The sequence below is a fragment of the Eutrigla gurnardus genome, assembly GCF_963514095.1.
Source record: "Eutrigla gurnardus genome assembly, chromosome: 16".
Taxonomy (NCBI): Eukaryota; Metazoa; Chordata; class Actinopteri; order Perciformes; family Triglidae; genus Eutrigla; species Eutrigla gurnardus.
In genome coordinates this window covers 19,795,731-19,818,576 of record NC_139927.1, presented here as the reverse complement: position 1 = coordinate 19,818,576, position 22,846 = coordinate 19,795,731, and the positions used below count along the sequence as shown (strand labels likewise).

The following is a 22,846-nucleotide window of genomic DNA, read 5'->3' as shown; positions in this document are numbered from 1 at the left end:
AGGAATACTTCCTTAGCTGATTACATTCAGAGGATAAACCTCTTCCATTTTGCACATGAGATATCTATTATGTTTAGAATGTTTTAGTCAGCCTTCTTTTAGACATTTCACACAGGAAATGTATACTATAACACAGCCTGTGTACCAATGTGACCCTAAGTGTATTTTTACATTGTTCTGCTCCATTATACGTGCGAGCCACAGATTGGTAGGGCGGTTGTGGCTCAGGAGGTAGATTACAGTCTCACATTTTGCTTTTAATAGACCAATTTCTGTCGAGCTCAACATTTAAGTGTTGATTTTCCCCAAATGTTCTAGTTTTCAAGGTTTTTTTGCACCTACTGTGTTAAAGCTGGGGTATGTAATGTTGGAAAGCTAGCAAGAGAGCTAGCAAGATTTGAAAATAGCACCTCCTCCTCTTTAATTCCATTCCTTTTCCTGATGACATAATGTACTGATCCCTCTGAAATTAGACGGGCCATTTCACCCAGTATAACAAAAAGTGCTTCTGAACAGGATTACATACCCCATCTTTAACAGTCAAATCTAATTTGTTTTTCACATTCCTGCTCCTCAGAGGATCAATCTTTTTCATGTTGATGAACCCATGCGGTATTCTCGAGTGCCAGCAGTTAAGACAAACTTGACAGGTTTAACACAACAAGAGCCTAAAATGGATAAATCCTCAGTATGTTGCTTGTTTTTGGATTACAATTAACATTTGAGTAGCTGGCATCAGATTTCTGTTTTTTTCCAGGAAAAAAACCACCTATGATAACCATTATAATAATGATTTTTAAATGCCTTCATCTGTAAACTTGTACAGTGACCCAGGTCTTTAAATGAGTGCAGTATACGTATGAAACCTGACGTTTGCAGTTTTATGTGCAGCTTTTGCTTCACTGAAATGCTCATCAAGTTCTCACTCAGTGAGTCAAATAGGAGTCTGAACAACAAGTTGCTTTAGTTTTACAAATGCATAATCAAGAGACTAAATCCAACTCTGATGACACCTGCTCAGCGTTGCAAACATCTGCAACAGAACGAGGCAGCAAGTAATGCAGACATGTTACCAGCCGTGAACGTTTTGATCCACAGCAGAAGACTATTATTACAGATACGTGTCGAAATGAGAGCAGATGTGAGCGTAGCAATTCAAGTAAGGTACAAGTACCTGAAACATTTACTCAAAAACACTCCCACAGTCATCGTATTTGTCAATATTAAGACCGCATTTCCCTTCAGGCCTTTTGTTGCTTCCAGTCAAAAAGTTTGAGGCTTTAAAACCTAACAAGAAATATGTAACAGCACTGTTGAGTACAATCAGTTTGATTTAATTTAGTGTGATGTATTTATCATGTTTGTTGTGGGGTTCGGCGTTTCGTTACCTCCTGAGATTCTGTGCGGTAGAGTTCATGGATGAAGTCGAAGAGCGGGTGAGACTTCTCCAGAAACATCACGTCGCTCCCCAGACTGTTTCTCCGCACTGCATCAGAGGACAGACAGCAGATGCGACCAGGGAGGGAAAAAAACGGTTATTACTGGGCAGACTGGGCCTGAAAATTGTTGTGGATTGCATGGTAGAGGAGAAGAGATGATGGAGAGCGAGGCTGAAACACAAAACTACAAAACAACAGAGTAGTGAAGTCAGGCGGAGGAGGAATGAGGGACATTAAGATACCAGGATTAAACCATCTTCCATATATATATATGACTTTTCTCAGTTCTAAAGCATCGTGCTTCATAATTTCTTCAATAAAAACGCTAATCATAGATACACAGAGACCCATTTTGTTACAGAAGATTATGTTCATAAAAAAAAGAAAAAGAGGAGAAGTCCAGAGTTTTTCCAGTGTTTAAAGTGCCGTTTGTGCTCACCTTCCTCAGGCGTGAGGTCGGGATAGACTTCAGCCAGAGCAGCCCTCAGACGACGTTCATCCACAAAAGGCAACAAAGCCACACCTTCAATATAAAACACATACAGGCATGTAACGTTAGTAGTGTTAGTGCTACTTAGTTCTGGACCTCCTGAACACTGGCCCTTTAAAAGCTGGGTTCTGAGTGTGGAGGTGACTCACCCTGCCAGGCGTATTTCTTGCCGTTGAGATCAATGGCAAAGTCGTCGGGATAAAAGTCGATGATGGAAGAATCCTGTGTCAAAAGAAGTGACACTTGAAAAACTACAACTTGTAAAAAGATGAAACTGCTCATTTATGGCCAAGGTTGAGTGAAATCTACCCTCACTCAACGGAAGTCAGCATTTAAAAAAAAAGAAAGAAATATCACTCTATGTCAGATATTTATTCCCTACTGATCTGTTAGTTTAAAAAAAAAAAAAATCCAAACCCATCTTGACATGTAACCATTATAACAAAGTCCCGGTCTCTCTGCACCGCCCGCAGGACTTACCGGACTGCTCATGAGGCTCCTCCAGGTTGTGGGCAGGAAGTTGCCGCTGGCGGCAGGAAAGACTCCCATCAACTGCTCCAGTGGCTTGAACTGCACACAACAACCACGTACAAATTAACAGACTCACATCATTAAGCGATTCAACAGTCTTGCCTTTACTCCATTGTAACAGATCCAGGGAAGGGAGAAGTATGTGAATTCACCAGGATTTATTGGCCAATATTAAACTGGTTATTGTGATTCAGGACACAATATAACCCAATGCTGACACACTTCCTTTGTGCCGTAAATGGAGCCTTCATTTTCCAGGAAAATCGTACTCTGTCCAAGGCAGACTTGACCCTTGGCTACCCCCCCCCAGTTTGTTTGTCATCAGAATCTTAATCCTGAACGGTCAGTATCTATATTTATTATGAAGCCTTGTGAAGCCATGTCTTAATGGATTGTATTAAAAATAACACCTTCACACAAGGCTTCATATAGCAGAGTGAGTTTACTGGCATTTGATTGGAGCAACATATTCAACAAGTGTAATGAAAGAGGAGATGAAACAAATCAGAGACAACAAAAGAAAGAAGAAGAGAGTTTTCCATCCGTTCTTACTGGTTTGGTATCCTTCTCAAAATCTGTGAACATCCCTTTGATGTCTTTGAAGTCGGAGGCGAACGGAGCGTAGTGGAACGGGAAGTACCACTTCCAGGAGGCACAGCCCTGCAGATCACCACGGAAAAAAATAAAGTTTAATATGACTTTACATGTGAGAAGATATCGCAACAAGCTGCACAGCCTGCATTTAGCATTTCGCTAAGTGATTAAGTGATTCACTATTAAGTCTATTCCATAAATGTCTGAAAATGGTAAAAAAAAATGAATAAAAAAAAAATTACAGTTAATAAAAAAAGAAAAGAAAAAACACTTTCAAGATGCCTAAACAAAAATGTCCAAACTCTAAAGCTTTGAAGAATGCAACTGCAAAAAAGTATTCATAGAAACTTTGACTGTGTTGATTATGATATTTTAATGCTAAGCTAGCTTCGGTCTGCTCACTGTTTGGTGTGAGACACAAACATGACAGGAGTGTTTCATATGAAATATTAAAATATTTTTGGTTTACACATGCGATTGTGGAGCTGAAACACCAGATTATGTTGAAAATCAATTTTCAAGAAGTTTCTGTAGAAACATTTTCCAAGGACTTTCACAGAGAATGTTTGGCACGGACCAAAGACCTTAAGTGATGTAACGTATTTCATCAGCTCTACGCCCAACGGTTGTTGTTCTTCCCTTTGTGCTACAGAACATCTCAAGTTATTTCAACATTCAGTTATTTCAGAAAAGAGAAAAAAAAAGCTTTTCTTTGCCCTTTTTCCTTACAAAAGTTCCACTGCAGCACAAAGCTTAAAATCCAATCTGATCAGACCAACGCTGACATTTAAAAACCTTCCAAGGCTGATTCGTGATCACAGACAGTTTAAAACTGTATAAACTCCCCCTAAACTTCAATGACAAGAAGGAAATGAGGTTTATTTTTGCTGCTTCACTACAGCGTCTCAAACTCCGATCCAGGCATTGTGGGAAACTAGATTGTACGGCGAATGCCGGAGCATCAGAGGACGAAATATTCTCCTGCTGATAATTCCCACCTAAACCGAGTTTTTGAAATGTTTGTGGGACCAAAGAAGCAGAGAAATCGAACCCTGCAGATCCGGCATTCGGATCACTTATCCTTCCTGAATAAACACGTCTCTGACCAAAGAATGACCTTCATTTCCCATAATCCACCTGAGAAAAAAGACCGTTGCTGATAAATCCACCAATCCTCACATCTCAGCCAATCTCACCGCCACTCTATTACTAAAGATGGTCATTCAAATGATAATATGGGGAATTTACCATAATAAAAGCTAGACGAGGCTCCATCTCCACTCAAATAATCACACAGGTAATTTATGTTAATGTGACCAAATGTTTTGTCTTGGAGAGAAATTAATTTGTGACTTGGCCGGCAAGGTCAAAGACCACAAACCACAACCGTAAAAATGAATAATGATCAATGATAATATTTTCAACCCCGTTTCACAACTACAGACATGAGGAAGAAAGCCCGACTATAAGAAAAAAACTGGGTAATGATTAACTGAGATCTCGCCTTATGTGTATCATAGGAAGTTACAAAAGACGGAAACTAACCAATGTTTTTAGTATTAACTTAATTAATAAGAATGAATCAATGGTTTGGTCTATGAAAGGTGATAGCCAACCAAATGCCCCAAACCCAAAGACATCAAATCTGTTGTCAAATAAAACAGAAAAACAGTAAACCATCACGTAAGAAACAGCATCATTTTTTACAATAAATTAACGAACCAATTCAGCGCCAATAATAATCAACTACAATACACTTTGACTGATTAATTGTTAATTAAACTAATGAAGCGTAATGGTTTATTTAGAGATCTAGTTTGATGAAACGTGGGAAATAATGCCAAATTTAAATCTCAAATAAAAAATGCCCTTTTCAATCACATCCTCGGTCACCTATTAAACAATATACTGTATATTGAAAAAAAAATTAAGCCTGAAGTGAGAAACGTACTTAAAGTTTTGTCTGATCACACTCAATATCAGTCTTATACTACGGTATTTCACATACAATTGTACCGTCAAATAATAAAAAATACTTATTGGCTTTTATCACAACTAGTTTTAATATTATGTTGTTTTTTTTTTTTTTTATTTCTTATTGTGATTATTACGTTTACCATAATGCAATTTATAGAGGTTTTTTTTTGTCTCTTAATTACATTTGTTTGAATTATTCAAGCTTCAACTAAACTAGAATAATATCAAAATATATGATATCAAATCCTCAGATTGCAACTGGAATCTGGATCGGATTGGAACCTAAATAAAACAAGTAAGCTACACTTCTCTATATGAGAAGGTATCCAGGGTATGCTAAAAACGATAAACACAAAATTAATGCAGTCCCTCCTTCCACTCTACCAAATAGAGGCTCAGGTTGGAAACGCCGCCTTCTTCAGGGTTTCAAACCTTAAAAATGAGATGCAGACTGTGAAGCTTTCGTGTTTTCATAAACGCAGCGCGGATCCTTTGGCGGCGTGTGCGTGACCATAACGCAGCGGTGGCGGCGGACAGAACCGTGAATGTGTGGCAGCAGAGAGCAGACACGTCCCGGTCCGCCATGGGCCCGTTAATGAATTCATCCAGAATGGCCCCCTGAGAGGGGCTTTGGATTGGTGAACATGTGGAGTCAACACAGAGCGTGCATATAGACAGCTCACAAGCAGCCCGGACAAATCCCCCGGCTCAGCCCGAGGCGGCCCCGGCTCTTCTGAAGAGGGCCCACAGCTGATCATTTCATTTCAGGATAAAGATCAATATTTTACAACAATAAAATGATTTAGTGTATAATCACACTGCAAACAAAGTGGAGATACCGATATCTCTGCTGTGCCGAGGTTTATTTGTTGAGACCCTCCACAGTGAGGAGTTCTTGACTTTTGACAAAAAAACGCTCCCGTTTTCTTTGGACACCACGAGTTTGAGGCTAGATGATTGAAAATAATACTCAGCAAAAAGACTTGTTGGCACGTTTTAGGATCCCCGTTGACAGAAAAGGTCATCTTTAAAAACAGTTTGGAACAGACAAGCAGAGTGTAAAGCGTTATGGCAGCTGGATTAGTTATATTTTTCTGTCATTATGTCTCAAATGAGGTGCCTTTTCGTTAAGTTAGAAAACACCCTAAATACTGAAAGGACACTTCCATTACGATTCCAATTTCTTGTTTCTCTTCTCTTTTCATACGTTTATTTTGAAATCCTCTCAGGTTCCCTTCCATCATAATCCAAACAGCATCACGGATAAATCCAAAGCCCTCACGTAGTGGGCAATTCAAGAAATAAAAAAAGCGACACATTTAAAAAGGTTCAAGTATTATTGATGTTTGGCAACATCTTCGGAGTTGGTTGTTCTCATTCTATCTCCATCTGTAATGCTTTTTAACCATAGTGTTGGTATTTGTACTGTTATTAGTTTACAGTGCAGACACGGTAAGGAAACAGAGGGCTAAAGAGAAGAGTATGATGTGTAACAAAGTTCCCTGGCTACCCTACATATAGTTCTGTAGATGGCGTGTCACCTTTATAAAACTGCTTTAAAGCAGGACATGTAATTCTATCTGCATTTTTGTGGATCTTCACAGAATTTGAACAAGAATTCCAAGGATTGGAAAATTTCAGATGTGTGCTGCTTGGTTTGAAATACGGCTGAATTGTGTAGAAGTTTAAAAAAAAGATGACACGTAATACAATTAATTGGAAGAGTTCAAAAGGAAGCAAAATTAAAAAGTTGAAAAACAAAAATATGCCCTTTTAACCCTTTTCGATCACATCACACACCTATTTAACAATAAACTGTAAGTCATAAAAAGAAATCCATTTCTTCATATTTTTTTTTTTTTTTTTTTTACATGAAAATCCCATATTTCCCTTTTTTCTTCCTGGAAAACAAAATGTTGTGCTAACATACGCTAGTACCAACCAATTTCAACCAACAACATCGTGACATCCATCCATCAATCGATCTGAACGTTCAGCGTCACACAGCTAGAGTAGTTCATCTTTAACCATCAAATGAAATCCCTCCCAACGTTATGACCCGCCTCCTATCCCGTCAGTCAGAAATACGTCACCACACAGAGGATAGACTCCCTAGAAATGCCGTTTCAGCTCAAAGTTTGTCACATTAGTGTTCAAACTTCCACCAGTCGACATTAAACCCTCTACGAGTAAAACCATCACTTACAGAAAGAGAAAAAAGAAGCTTAAAGCAGAATAGACACATTACAGATGAAATGATGTCATGACAGTTCAGATTATGAGCGTCTTGGTATGAAGATACATGTCAAAGCAGCCCCAGAGTGAATTCAGTGTTACCTGGTAATAGTAGCGCAGCACCCAGCAGAGACCCTCCACGTATGAACGAACCACATTCTTCCTGAATTCCTCTTCAGTAACTTCCACGTCGAACTTGGTCTTGTAGTATCTCTGCTTCCATCCCTCCTCCCACAGCCTGCAGCACACAGACATATAGTACATACATGTTATCCTCAACTCATCGGAAATACTGAGAACACCGATGCTATGCACAGTCAGAATGGATGCTAATTTGCATAACCATTGATGGAAGAAATCAATTCAATTAAACTTAACTATTTAGCCAAAAAACAAAAATGTGCCTCATTGGGCTTTAGAATCTGTAGAACACATGACATCTTCTGCTGCAGGACAATTAAATAAAGAAACCCCCATTTAAAAAAAACCTTCGTTAACGATGGACTCTTGAATTAAGAAGTAAAAATGCTCCGTTTCTACAAGTAAAAAGTAGCAGCATCAAATTATACTTAAAGTAACAAAAGTAAAATAACACATTACACAGAATATATATTATGTAATGATCATTGTTGCATTAATCTGTTCAGTGCTTCAATGTTCATTGTTATGACTTTACAAACATTTCTATTTTGCATTAACGGGTCATGAGCCCGACAACTTGTCTCCAAACGTCAGCTAATCAGGTCAAATCTGAGCCTAATATCCTGTTAATTATCAAAATAAAACTTAATAGCACTCAAACATATGGATACTTTGTTTTGTCAAGAAACAAATATTTTTATATAAAAAACAATCAAATAATGGGATATGAGATCATAAATCTCCCAGCATCAGTAAAGGATAAATACTGTTAACAAAAAAACTTTTTGGTGTCCTGTATTTTTTATTTATTTCTTAAATCAGGCTCTATTTTTCTCTTATCTACAATGATAGAGAGCTAGACAGCTTTTTCAAATCACTCATGATGATATTTACAGTTATCCCGATAATGGAAATTCACTTCGATCAAGTTATTGTGAGTTGTGTATCGTTAACATCCTATATACTCCCATACCTTCCCCAGACACACAGCATTCACCCGTTTATCTCATGATAATGATCCACTCTCTTGGGGATCAGCTGTGGACGCCGTCTTTAACACCAATACTTTCCCCATCACTTGTATCGTTTGTGACCTTGAGACGTAAATGCATTCCACCGTTGAACAGACAATGACATGTTTGTCATACAAACATAACTAAATGATACATTTGCTTATTAAAATGCCACTCCGTTCATCTATAGGCGAAAACGAAAACGAAAATGCATTAACTTCCTCCCTGCTGCTGGAATAGTTTAATGGCTTTGACTTCTTGGTAGATTTGGGGTGGCAATGCCGTTCTGCACACATAATCAAGGCCGCTCAAGCATCTGTGTGATGGATCCTGGGAGCGGCCCGAAGGGAGCGCCGACTCCTGTGAGGAAAGCCTCCATGAATACCAATTTAGCCCGATGGATTTAGCAGCTTTGACGAGTGCGTCACAGAGGAATTTACTCAAATATTCCTGCTTTCCATATTAATCACATGCAGAGGGAAGTGGGAGCTGTTCAGCAGAGGGTGTGTGTGTGTGTGTGTGTGTAGTTAAACAGCTTGCGCTGCAGCACTGTGGGGCATTAATGACTGAATCTCTCCAGTTGTCAAACGAAGATAATCTGATTTATTTTATGAACTACATGCATGCTGTCTGGTGGACGTTCCTACTGCATGCGTACTGACTTACCAGTCAGGTGTTAAGAGATCATTTAGTTGAGGGAGGTGATAAAAAAAATATGAATGATAAGTTTTACCAGCCAAAAAAAGAATACAAGAAAATGGATTCAACGCCAAATCAACCATTTCCAGTTGAAAAATCTGGGTATGAACTTTACCAGATGATTGTAAAAAGGTTGTAACTTACCAAAGTAAGCTAATCAATTAGGTTATGAATAATGTCAACAATAGCCGAGTGCTCGTCAGCTGTGCCGTGTTTAGAAATAAAGGGATAGTTCAGATTTTTTTAAGTGGGGTTGAATGTACACTGCAGTGTTCTGCAAGGTAAAAATGTTTTGTCAATGGAGTCTCGTGGCTTTGAAGTGGCCAAAGAGAAACATCAGTTTAAAGTCTAGCTCAAACACCATTTTGAGTATCTACCAATTTTAACTACTCATTGTAACAGACCATCTCTTAAATGTACTCAAATATCGCCCCAAATATCTTTATAAAACTGTCCATCACAAGTCTGATAATGTTATTGGAGTGCATTGATAAAATAGAAAATACATCTTCCAGTTAGACATATTTCCCCCCAAAACACCATAAGGTCTTCAAAAAAAAAAAAAGCAAAAAAAAAAAGCAAACCCATTGAAATGAGTTTGTCCTTGATTTCACCGCATATAAAAGTTATTGCCTGTTCAGTTATGGTTTACATTAAACTGGAATGACACTCCACGACACACGACTATGACTAGACATTGACAGGAAGCGGATATAAATGTTACTTCCACAGACAGCAGCTTGTATTCCCTGTAAATCTAACCATAAGGACCCCTCTACCAAGACCCCCGCATGTTTACCGGACGTTGTCTTCAGGCTCCGGCTCGCTGTCGCTGTCCTCAGCTTTCCTTTTCACCCCTCGGTTGTCTGCGCTGCCGCTGGGCCCTGCAGACGACTGGGCAGGGCGACAATATCCCAGGAGACGAAACAAAAAAATAAAACCATCAGAAACCAAAGCAAAAGTCGTTTTTAATCAGTGCAGTGTTCCCAACAAATAATCTATCTGCTCAGCATCTCCATGTGTGTCCACCATACTTCCTGTATTTTCAGTGCCGGGCTGAGCTGAATAGTTCTAAGCTTCATTCATAGAGTTGACATTCAAATTATTGATCAACATTTAACTGCTTTTGTTTGCATGTCTATTCTTTCTGATTCAAGTGGGTATTTCTGCTCAGTCAGATAACTCTCCGGCAACACTAATGGTATTGGTATTACATTTTTGTAAAATTGATTTCAGTGGTGGCTGCGCAGTGGCGGGCCCAGAGATTTTCTGTAGCAGGTGCTATGGGGATGCTCAACCCTTAAGAGAAGGTGCTTTGAATTTCGGGGCATTTCATTATGGCGGTCGCATCGGACCACCCTTGGTATATATAGCTACACACGCGTACACGCCTGCATTAGCTATACTCGTTCCGGGACTATAAGCATATATGTAAATGAAAAAGACTATTCAAACATGACATTAAAATATAAATATTAAAAAAATCAGACATTTCTTGGGGGTGCTGGGCGGGTGCTATGGCTAATATAGGGGGAGCTACAGCACCACCTAGCTCCTCCCTGGCGCCGCCACTGCAGCTGCGTAGGATTGTGTGATCCAAACATTTACAACAACTCCGTGTATCCGAGTGTAATGTATTGAAAAATTTCAAAATTCACAATTATTTTATCCAACGCATTATTCTGCATATTTGTTGTTATCCTTTCCAACAACATTTTTGCTGCGCTCAAATCAATGTTTGCTCTCCTGCTTGCTGCACACAAAGGGAGGGATGAAATGCATTGACTTACATTTATATAACCACAGTATCTGAAAATCTGAATGTAATATTAAGGAAATCCTACTAGTCATGTTTTACGATACTGCTAGGGCTGTAGGTGAGTATTTGATTGGACTGTTCGCCGCAACCTGCTTTCAGTTCACCCTACGAACTCCAGCCGTTTAAAACTCCCACGCGTTGATAAGAAATTCTGGAGCACAATGTTACCCGGACATATTTGGTCTGGGTTCGACCACGCCAGTTGTTGTACGCTGCAGAATGCTAGTTGGATTAGCTCAGTTAGCTTAATTAATTAAGCTCAACGATTTGCATCAAACTGTACGCAAACAATGTTCAACTGAAGTCGGGTTTGTTTGTGGATAGACTTCAAAAAATGTATTTAATTTAGGACAGCTCAACGCAATGTGTTTCAGTTGATTGAAACAAAAAAAACTTATCAGCAGAACTGCTTTTTAGACCTGTAACCATCAATAATTTCCTTGATTAATTGATCAAATAGTACAAAGTGATGATATCCAATGTCTTGTTTTGTCCAACAAAAGGTGCACATCCAAAAGAAATTCAGTTTATTATAAAACAAAGAGACGCTTTTTTTTGCTCAAAAAGGGTCTCAATCTATTCATTGATTCATCAACTAATCATTTCAACTCTAATCATTTTATATGTGGATTAAGTGCGATTGTCCTTTTTAAACATGCAACCTAACAGAATATTGTATTGCAGTTGATGATGATGGACATGAGCAATGACATTTATTCATTCATACATTTATGATTTGGATGTTGTGACTACATAATAAAACCTACCAGATGATTAGAAAATATTTTCTAAGTCAAAGATGAACTCTCTTTGGCTGTGTTTTTGTATGTTCGAGGGAAGATGATGAAAATAAAAAAAAGAAATAATTCACTAGCATTGCTGCTTAGCCTTCCTTTTTTCTGAAGCCTTTGTGCTCTTTTCATTCATGTGCTAATGTATGGTCGCCTATTGTTGGCTGATAAATTTCCAGCCCGTGTACAGCTTTAAATATAACAGCTTCAGAGGCGTGTTAAATAGAACACGACCGTGAACTGAAGCACAATAAAGTGTTAGCGCTCAAACAGACTGTTCAGTGCAAACAGCCACAATCAAACCTCACATATCCACAAAAAAGAAAAGATAACAGTGATTCAAAATTACTGGGAAGTTGTAACTGTTTTTCAAGGATCACGTTTTCAGGAAAAATACCCTTTTGATTTCGGAATTATTGTGTGGATCAAAGACTTTTAGATGCCCATGGGTGATAATAAAAGGGAATATTAACGCAGTAATTCGCTTTTCATGGGCAAACTTCTTCAAACTTTCTTCTCCATAGTCAATGAATTACTACAGTAGATGAAGATTACTGTTGTGGATGGTATAGTCAATGCTTTGTTCCCATGCTGGTTATCCATTCTGTTTCTCCAAACTGCATTTACTGCAGTCATACGCTGAATATGGAGAACAAACACAACCAGACTGAGACGGAATGGGGTGTCAGATCGTTCTGCCTCTGAGACGGCAACGAGGGAGTCTTAGAGGCAAAACAAGGAGAAACGACCTCACTGAATAGAGCGAGCTGGGACGCTAGAACAGACGTTACGTCAAATCCAAATCCACCTTCCACTGTTGTCATTTGGTGCGCTATAGAGGTAATCGTATGTCCGGCGCAACTACCGTCAACACCGGCATGTTACACGTCACAGCTGGTTCCGCAAAGACTGGATGCTTTTCTAAAAAGGAGACACCGTTGCAGCGTTATGCCACAAACCAAAGTGCTTTCTAAGCGGTGCCATCGCGGCATATCGATGGCTCCTCTGTGTTGACTGCTCTTCTCTATCCGCTGTAGCATTTGCTCCTGGGTGATGTTGGGACTTTGAAAATCTAGTCTCAGAGTCGATAGATGTTCAATGTGTAAAGTGTCCTGAGGTAACTTCTGTTGTGATCAAACTTCATTGACATTGACTGTTAACACTGATGGACAATGATTGGATGATCTTTCCATCTTCAGTTTAATCAGAAATGAGTTCAGAGATTTAACATTTCTCTGCCTTACAATGTCTGACAGGCAGTATTATATGAATATTATACAAATCAGACCAAAACCAAGACTAACTTACATTTCCACCATTCTTCATCGAGGCCTTCAGGGACTGAGCAGCATCCTGGAGAAAAAAAAACAACAAAAAACCCTTAATCATCAACAACACTGATTCCTGATGACCTTCCCTTTCTGATGGGATGCGACGTCACATCACTTTAAATATGTAACATGTAACCTGTCGGTAATGTCGGTCATTTCTATATTTTATTTTAGGATTTTATCACATTTCTATGGGAAATAATCCTCTTCAGCGACATATATAAGAATATGAGGGATCAGTATCTTATTAACTAAATCTGAAACTAAACTCAAAGGTAAAATATTACTAAACTAATATCTGGAACTTGCCAGAATCATTTTCCAGATTTCCGGAGCTGCACATTGACTCTGTGTCTTATAAGATTAACCTGTTCTACCTTGTTGCCTTGCTGCATCCTCATGTCGTAGGCCTGGTGCCGGGCGTTCTGGACGGCATCGGGTCGGTCTCTTCTCCCCAGGGCCTGAGGGGCGAACTGGCCTGTGGTCAGGTAGGCGGGGCCCCGCTGCTCGTTTTGCTGAGCACAGTGGGAACAAACAAGTGTCACCCCCGTAAAAAGTTGGTGTATGAGCGATGGCGGTCGCTGTCCACTGCAGTCGCTCCATTAAGTAACATATATGTTCAAACTCAAGACTTCACCATTCTTAATGAGCAACAACAAGAAATGAAAGTAAAAAAACAAACAGATTATGAACATGTATGAGATTGTTCAGATGATAGTTTTGATCTGAAGCCTCATGCACTCATGCATGAAATGTTATTAAAATGCTAATGATGCCATCCTAACTGGAAGATGATGCTCAAACACTGTGGGAGCTGTATGCTAACATCAGAGACTGAGAGCGTGGAAACTCGAACACGCTTGAAGGAGCTCTTATTTGCATCAATACTACGCTGAAGTTTCTCTTCAAGACACAAAGTTCTCTTTTCACTGAAGAATTCCTCAAGTCTTAAAGTCTTAAACCAGAGAACAGTATGATCATCTTTATGATGACCATCTGCTTTACTCACCTTCATCCTCTTTCGTTTCTCTTTCATTCTCCTCTTAAAGCCTTCCTAAAAGAAAGAAAAAGAAGATGACAGAAAGCAATTAATTATAGTTAGAAAAAAAATATTTACTACAATTGTAAACCGGCTTTGCTGTAGCTACCAGACCAGTTTTTGTCTTTTCAGGCTGGGCATGATTTAAACAAACCTAACGGTATGCTTTCCGTTACTTAATTTTGAGAAATATGAACCAAAACTACTTCTTGTCTAAACACAAGAAGCCCTACAAGAACTTAAATGTCTAATATTGGCAAACTTAATTATGATTAAATCAAGAACTCTCAGAATAAAGAAACAACTAACTGAGTCTGTGCTACAGACATTTGAGCCAACTCTTGAGCTTATGAACACTTCTTTTTCTGAGACAAAAGTCTGATGATCGCTGTGTGAAGTTGAGGAAATCTTACGTCATCCTCTTTGCGCTTCTTGAAGATGTTGTCCTCGGCGACGCCCACAGCCTGCATGATGAGCTCGACTCGCTCTAGGTTGACGTAGCCGTTCTCTGTCAAGTAGCCCTACAGGCAAACATAGGCCTGGTTACCTCACAGTACCACGGCTGCTTTAAAGACAAACAATCCACAACTGATACTCACTCCAGTTTTGTGCACAACGTCTTTGTAGATGTTGACAAGTCGATCTATAGCTCCCTCTCTGTAGGACACGAAAACAAGAGCGGTGAATAAGTGAAGACGGAGAAATTAGAGTCAGGACGGGACACTGAAGTGACAACAAACACGGATTCATCTTTGACAGCAGCAGGAGAGTTTGCAGCCCTTTGAGCCACTCTGGCAACACATTTGGTGCTTTGTTATAATCATATAAATATAATGAAAAAAAGGGAAACCGAAAAAATAAGAGTGTGCTCCCCCAACAATAATCAATGTGTTCAGAGGTTAAAGTGATGATCACAGTGAGAGTGTGTAATAAAGATAAACACTCGCTGACAGATTTGGTGGCAAAAGGCCAATCTGTGTTGTTTCCACACTTGCTAATCAGCTGTTGAGCGCTGTGCCTGAACTGTTGAAAGACGTATCGCAAACACATCCAAAATATCTGGATAATGTTTCCAACACATATCTAGACTTGGCAACCCGGCCAAAAGTTGTTGTTGTGCCGAGAGGAAATGGGCTATAAATAGTAAAGACGTGTGGCTACTTTGTGAACAACAACAACAACAACCACGACTACGTGTCACAGTTAACCACCAAGAACATTTTCGACTGGTTGTGTGTTTTTCTAAAATTCAAACCAGCTTTCATCATGAAAAGGTGTCTTGAAGCTCACCTGATCTCTAAGGATGGCAGATGTGGGAGGAAGTCATTTCCAACAAAGAAGCACATGAAGACCCAGTCGTCGATGCTCCTCTCAAAGTCGAAGGGGAATGGCAGGCTGGCCATGGTGAGCTCTCTGGCCAGGTACTGGAAACATGGACGGAAGGCAGAATTAACAAACTCATTTTATTTCTAAAAGGCCAAAGTTTGCTCAGGTTGTAGTTCAAACACAGCCATAATAATAATAAACTGAGATGTACTAATACTGACTCAAATCAGGAGCTGGATCAGGTAACAGTGACAACAGGCAGATTTGGTATCAAATACCCTTATTTGAATAAATAACAATTGAGTATGTATTTATGTGTTGCTTTAGTATGTATTTATTTACTACATTTACAAAGTTCGTAAAGCAATGTTGAAGTCACGTTTTATGTTTTCTTACAAGAGAGAATGATCCCAGTCACCTCCACACAGTTAGGCATACAGTTGATGGATTTAACACTAGTGCCGAGTATCGCCCGCTGCCCAACGCCCTCGTATCGGTACAGAAAGGGTGGGATCGGGGTCACCCTGATGTGTATCTTACCTCTCGCAGCACACACAGCCTGATAAATATGAACTCCTGTTCAGACACCGGCATCGTGTCTGCAAACTCATCGTGCTGAAAGAGGAAGAAAACAAGACAGATTAAGTCTCATTTGTGGCACATTTCTGGACATACGGACAGAAAGTTTGTTATACATTTAAACATGAACAAATCTACAAATATGACAAAAATATATAGACCTCACATAAATGTAATAGAGAAAGCCTGAAAGGAAGGTAGTCGTCTGACAGACATTCCAATACATTAACAGGGCTTGAAGCAGGAAAAAATCCTGTGCCTGAAATTTTTTTATGCATTGGGGAGAAGAAAATTCTGAACATTTGCAATCTAAATGAATTAATCTGGTGCACTTTGAGAGTAAACCCACATTATAGTTTGAAACAACATTCAAAACACACACAGCCAGTATCACTAAGCATAAAGTCCGCTAGCTTAATGCTAACGTATAATACCTCAGAAATTAGCATCACCAAGGGCGTAACTTTGAGTTGAACATTGGGGTGGTTGAGATTTCCACCTGTGAAGCAGGTGTGTGTGTATATATATATATATATATATATATATATATATTCTTTGGCCACCAGCCACTGCGGCAGGTTTGGGTTTACCAGCCCAGATATATAGTTTGTGCCTAAAATAAAGTTGACCGACTCAGAAAATGCATAAAAATGGGTCTTGAACGTGTACAAAATACACATTAAAGTGTGTGCAAGTGTTCTTGTTAGGACTCATGGTCCTTAATTGTCTCTAACTTTAAGTATTTTGTCCCGATTACAAATGGGTTTGTAGTGTTTCCCACAGGAGCTTTGGAGACTATGGTGGGGGGATTGCGATCCTCTAGGGGGGTCCGGGGGCATGCCCCCCCGGGAGAAAATTTTGAATAATTTCATTTTAATGCATCAATTTGGTGAATTCTGAGAAACAAAATATGACATATCAATTACTGACCAATTTCTTACAAACTGCTGGTACTGATACAAATGTTGACGTACTAAATGGGGTTGAGGAGTTTAAGCATTCAAGAAAAGATGAGAACAAAAATGACTAAAACACAATTCGTTTATTATTATTATTATTATTAATAATGATAATAATAATAATAATAATAATAATAATAATAAAAGTGGGTGACTATTCCTCAGCCTTCCTTGGTGTTTTGGTTTTGACTGAAGCCTCGTTCACATACGTCGTCACTCGCCCATCTCTGAGAGACAGCTGTCAATGAATGTGAATGTGTTCTAGCGGAATGTGGACCAGGACAGGCGATGTGATGTGGTCGATCGGAGATAAAATAATTTTAACTTTCTGCGATGCGAGTGAAGTGAGTACCAATCACAATGTAGAATAGAGATGATTGACAGTGGACGTCAACAGAGAGTTCCACAGAGAGTTGTCGCTTGAAGTCGCCGCCGGCGGCAGTGAGTTTTTTTTGCCAGCGAGTAGAATTCAGCGAGAAAGCGAGTGACGGGCGAGTGACGGGCGAGTAGCGACGTATGTGAACGGGGCTATACGCGCACGCACTGTCGAACTCGCCGGCTGGGGGGGGGGGGCAACCGTGAGTGGTGGCACTGGAGCCCTAGCAGTAGCTACCTCCTGTTGGGAAGATACTTTTATTCTTTTGCTTTTTTTCGCGTGCTTTCTTCATACCACCGCTGAAGCGGGGAGAGACCGGGAGAGACCGGGAGAGACAGTAGAGAAGCGCAGGTCCGGCAAGGTGGGCGAAACCAAATCTCAGAGCGGGAGGGGGCACAGACAAACGTCACTATTTTTTACTGCAACGGCTGTCACAGCGGCGGCAGCGCCGGTCTACTGATCTGATCGCCCAGGGCCAACCTCTGTCGTCATCCCGGGGGAGAAAAACGAGCCAAGTAACTTATCCGCACGCTTTTAGAGGTTTGCCGCTGGCTGGTTAAATTCTTTTTATTAGATTAATGTTGGTCTCATTGATGAAATCTAACAACTGTGGCAGTCGCATTAGTTTGTCTGAATGAAAAGTGTGCAGGGCTGCCTTTGGGCTGATGTTATCAATCGCTCTGGCTACGTTGTCCCGGTCCGAGGTGCCTGGAAACTTAAGGCCCGCCCTACTCTGCTCTGATTGGCTAGAACTCCTTGGTTACCTTGAGTACCATTGGTAGTTGGAACTATCACTTTAAACGACTGGTTACAGTTAAAAAAAAAAAAAAAAAACACTTCACCAAAATATTGCTACGCCGGATTTCCGGCACCGTGCCGGAGGTCTTCAAGCCCTGCATTAATGAATTGGGTACCAGCTCAGACCATGAGGACTCAAACCCCAGCACAGACCAATTACAGGATGTGGACCGTTAGCTGGAGTCCCAGTTTGTCTCCTGGAAACAGCAGGGTGACCTTGAGCAAGGCACCAGACCAGGGCACTGTATTGCTAGCTGTATACTGTACAGTATAGCACTGCTGAGGATAAACCCCACCCACTGACTGTATTATGACAAGCAAGAGGACATTTTCTACACATATTTGAACAGAAGAGTCCAGAAGTCTGAGGCGAGCTCACCTCTCCCTGTTTCTCTCTGGCCGTGCCCTGGCAATCTTTGAGTTCATGACCTGTCTGTCCACAGAGTGCGCACGGGCGGGGTTTGTTGGGTTTAAACTCCTCTCTGATGATGGTGAAGTTTGGCTCGTGGGTGGCCAGGCCCAGCATGATCAGGTCAGCTGATAAATCAGAGAAAGGGGGGTGTTATTTCATGTATTCAAAGTATTTTATTATTATCTCAGAATGATAGTCAAAGGCTTACCGTCGGCTCCACACAGGCAGTGGTGTGTGTTGGGGTCGTGGTTGGGTTGAGCTGTCAAGGCGAATCACAAACGTGAGTCAACAAAATGTCTGACTTTGACTGGTCTTCATCAGACCACATATTTTCAAAGTGTCAACATGTTCATCTTTCTTTATCAGTCTGTAAAGTCTGAGTGACCTTTATTTTGTGCATGTTAAGATTCTTTCTATAGTTGACGCTATATTCAAGTCTATGTTTGGTCTGTTGTAAAGTTATTTGATCTTTTCTATCTTCTCTACTCTCCTAAAGTACTGCATCAGGCATGTGTCATTCATTAAAGCTCATCAGTGTAGTACCTCTCTGTCTCCTGATGTAGTCCATAATCTTGTGTTCACCTTCACCAGGAACACTGGCATCAGACAGGAAGACCTGGATAATACAATGTGACTAAAAGTTTAGTGACTGTCAACACTGTATGTGAAACTTACCAACAGCCAAGACCAGAACCGAAGGGGCAATAATTATCATTAGCCTGAGCAGCAAAGTTCCACGTACCGTGACATTCTTCCATCCTGGATCGTTGCTGAGTCGGTCTGCAACGTAGTATCGAAGACACTGTGCCAAGTTGTCCATAAACTCTGTTCCCTGGAGAAAAAAAGAAGTAAAATCATGTAACTCTGCAGCCTCGAGTCAAAGTATACATTTGTGTTCATCAGTTTACATACCCAGACTGAAAAGTGTGAAATATTTTTTGGGAAAATATCACTGAAACTTTGCTTTTACCATCACACATTTGTGTGTGCCCTTTTAAATCATAATAACTGAAATCACCCAAATGGCCCCGATCAGAAGTTGACACCCCTGAATGTTTGGCCTGATATTATACACACAAGTTGACACACACAGGTTTAAATGCCTATTACAGGTAAGTATCCATACACGTGACTTGTTTAAATAAATAGTCAATTCATGATTTGACTCTTGAGAGACGCCTGCACATTTCATTCAGGGCTGCACTGACTTTACTGAATACGGAGTCATAGGGAAAGCAAAAGAACTGTCAAAGGACCTGCAAGAAAAGGTAGGGGAACTTTATAAATCACAAGAATGATCATATGATGATTGAAGATATAAGATTTCTAAATGCCAATCCGTAGTGTTCAACGCTGATGAAGCAGTGGAAAATGAGTGGTTGTGATGATACCAAGCCACAGTCAGGTAGATTTAATCCACAACTGCCTGGAAAAATGGTCGTAATGCAAAGAAAAAGTCACAAGCAGCTTCAGCTGAAATACAGGCTGTTCTGCCAAAAAGTGGTGTTTCTGTTTCAAGATGCACAATAAGGAGGAACTTGAACAAAGATGGACTGAACGGTCAAGTTGCCAGAAAAAACAAAACAGCTAGCTTACAATATGCCAAACAGCACCTAGACAAGCCTCCAAACTGCTGGAACAAAGACATTTGGAGTGATGAGAGCAAAAATGTAACTTTAAGGTCACAACCATAAACACTAAGTTTGGAGAGGAGCCAATAAGGCTTATGACAAAAGGTACACCATAATGTCAGAGAATATTGGCAGACAATTTGCAATTATCGCCCCAGAAGCTGTGCATGGCAAACATGACAATGATCCAAAACACAAGGCCATGTCAATCCAAAAAGTAGGAAAAAAGGTTCTGGAGTAGCCATCAGTCTCCTGACCTCAATATCAGTGAGCCACTTTGGGGGACGTGCAGTTCATGTAAAACATGTCTTATGGGTGGGATTTTTTCCTTTCATATCTTGCCATCAATGAATACTTTTCACTAAAGTACAAAGTTGATTATAGATCTAGACTCTTAATTTAGTTCTCCAAGTGCATTAAATGTATGTATTTTATTTTAAAAGATTTTGACCAAATGTAGGGCGAAAACTCCTGTGTCGACTTTATTGCAATATATATTCAAGTCAACAGACTTGTCCCACTTACTGGAGTGATACAGTTACTGTCAAACCTCTCTTTAATCTCATCAGGTGGAAGATAACCTCCTGTAGAGGAAACAAATACATGGAGCGTGAATGGTTAACATTAAAACATCTCATGAATACATAGTGAAACATTTGCCAGAGAACAACGGAGTGAGCTGTCAGCTATTTTAGCTAGTTTATTTTCAAAGATGCTAGTGTACATACTACAGATAATACAAATACTACATAATATCACTGCACAAAGATACAAGTATTGTCTGTCCTCGAGCTCAGAGTAAATGTCATGTAATGCTGCGCACCACCAGAAGTCTGATTTAACATACATCTCCTGTACTTGTAGGGGTTTAAAAGCTTCACAAACCTTTCTGAATGATCTCCTCCCTGATGCGATCCTTCTCCTCCACCAACTCCGCACCTTCCTTGGAGGCACGGAACCGCCGAGAGCGCTGCTGGTTCATTTTGGCCCGTGGAGCCTGATGGAGTTAAACAGGATGTTATTTCTACTGTACAGCAGCTGATTTCAGGTTGGTCCTCAAAGCTATTTTTAGTCTGTTTCCACCAAGATGGTCCTGGTATTTTTAAGTCCTGGGACTACTTATCAATGAACTAATGGCTGATTCGGCCCATTTTTGCTGGTCTAAAGAACTGCAAAGACACGGCAAATTAGTTGTCACTTGAAGGCTTTCATATGAAAAAGCCAGATGACATCACAAGTGGCATTCAGTGTGGCCGCCAGTTTCACAAAAAACATGTTTGGTCTCATTGTGATGCCATTTACTGCTGCATAATATTTACGGAACATGTAACTTAAAATGTCAACACCCTGCAAACTACACCCGAAAGGTGTCTGTGCTTTTAAGAAAGCCCCCCATTTAGATGCTGTCCCTGAGGTCAAACATAAGGTTCCTCGAAAGGTTCCAAGTCCCTTTAGAAGGTTTCTGCAGTCGAAAAGATGCTTCCGACTACATTAACCCAGATAATAGATTATTTTCTTAATAATCTATTATCTTAACGCGTTAAAAAAATCTATTTGACTGATAAAATACTGATTATCTGGCAAATGCTTTTATTTAGCCTTAATTCAGTTTTTATTGTGTGTGGGTCTTCATGCAAACTTTGCTTTGGCTGCAGGTTTCCATCGCTGAATGTTACTCACCACTCCATCAATGGCCATGTAGAGGACTTTCCTGGGCCGCACAATATTGAACAGGCGGTCAATGTACTCGAAAATGGCCACCATCATCTCATCCTCATTTTTGGGAGCAGCTCTGTGAACAGCAGGTGTCAGAATGTGAAGATTGTGTGTAGGCTTTGCTGTTGTTTCATTTTTAATCAATTGATTATGCTGTTCCTAAATGTCATACCAAACTTCATTTCTATTATCTGGGTGTTTAAAAGTTCCCTTGTTCCGAGTGAGCAAACATGCGCTTGTTGTGGACTATGACAAAAACATTTCATGAATGGTAATGACGGGAACAACACTCAAATCTTTTACCATCTTAGCAACTCTGGCTCATTTCTGTTGCTACAACCAAACATCCTGGTTTGATCTGAACAACAAAATGCTTTCAATCTCCTTTTTAGTCAACTAAATGTAACAAAGCTGTCAAAAATATGAATAAAGAAAAATTCACAATATAAAAAGAGAGAATTCAGATGCTAATGCAAATCTAAGACAACAGTGCTTTTGCAAACAGATAACGTGGTGAGGCTTCAACATCAAAACTGAACAGAGAGGGATTCGTACTTGTCCTCTGGATGTGTACAAGGGTGAATGATCCCATTCATGTCCAAGTACAAGTTGTCAAATTCCACCTCGTTTGGGTTTGGCTTGGTTGTATCGACAGGAATACGGACTCCGTTACATTCTTTCCCCTGCGAAGATAAAACGACACAGAAATCACTTTGTTTGAAGTCCTCGCAGGTTTCACCCCAGAAAATCATTTGGCAGACACCTTAAACACATAAATGACCGACACATTCATACACACATGGCAATAACTGAAAGAAAAGCAATGTGTTGAAGTCAAACTGAAATTAACCTTTTCGGATCACACCCAGGTTGTATTGTGCAATACCGGTATATGTCGAACACATTACCAGGGAAAACATCTTCTTCCTTCGTATTTTAAAACTTCAATG

At 40.0% G+C, this 22,846-nt stretch overlaps 1 protein-coding gene across 3 annotated transcripts in view; it reads right to left on the bottom strand.

Moving 5' to 3' along the window:
- The window catches only part of xrn2 (5'-3' exoribonuclease 2), a 239,777-nt gene that overhangs the window by 216,219 nt on the left and 712 nt on the right, over positions 1-22,846 (bottom strand). For all 3 annotated transcript variants that reach the window (XM_084031057.1, XM_084031058.1, XM_084031056.1), the window contains exons 2-23: positions 22,452-22,579; positions 21,861-21,972; positions 21,066-21,177; positions 20,706-20,764; positions 19,292-19,381; positions 19,093-19,165; positions 18,758-18,808; positions 18,517-18,674; positions 15,966-16,040; positions 15,390-15,523; positions 14,699-14,756; positions 14,513-14,620; positions 14,070-14,114; positions 13,438-13,575; positions 13,038-13,082; positions 9,919-10,013; positions 7,369-7,504; positions 3,013-3,120; positions 2,410-2,499; positions 2,079-2,151; positions 1,879-1,962; positions 1,389-1,486 (exon numbers count right to left, since the gene is read on the bottom strand). In XM_084031057.1, the coding sequence (XP_083887183.1) occupies positions 1,389-1,486; positions 1,879-1,962; positions 2,079-2,151; positions 2,410-2,499; positions 3,013-3,120; positions 7,369-7,504; positions 9,919-10,013; positions 13,038-13,082; positions 13,438-13,575; positions 14,070-14,114; positions 14,513-14,620; positions 14,699-14,756; positions 15,390-15,523; positions 15,966-16,040; positions 18,517-18,674; positions 18,758-18,808; positions 19,093-19,165; positions 19,292-19,381; positions 20,706-20,764; positions 21,066-21,177; positions 21,861-21,972; positions 22,452-22,579 (2,070 nt within the window). The remainder of the gene's footprint in view (positions 1-1,388; positions 1,487-1,878; positions 1,963-2,078; positions 2,152-2,409; positions 2,500-3,012; positions 3,121-7,368; positions 7,505-9,918; positions 10,014-13,037; positions 13,083-13,437; positions 13,576-14,069; positions 14,115-14,512; positions 14,621-14,698; positions 14,757-15,389; positions 15,524-15,965; positions 16,041-18,516; positions 18,675-18,757; positions 18,809-19,092; positions 19,166-19,291; positions 19,382-20,705; positions 20,765-21,065; positions 21,178-21,860; positions 21,973-22,451; positions 22,580-22,846) is intronic.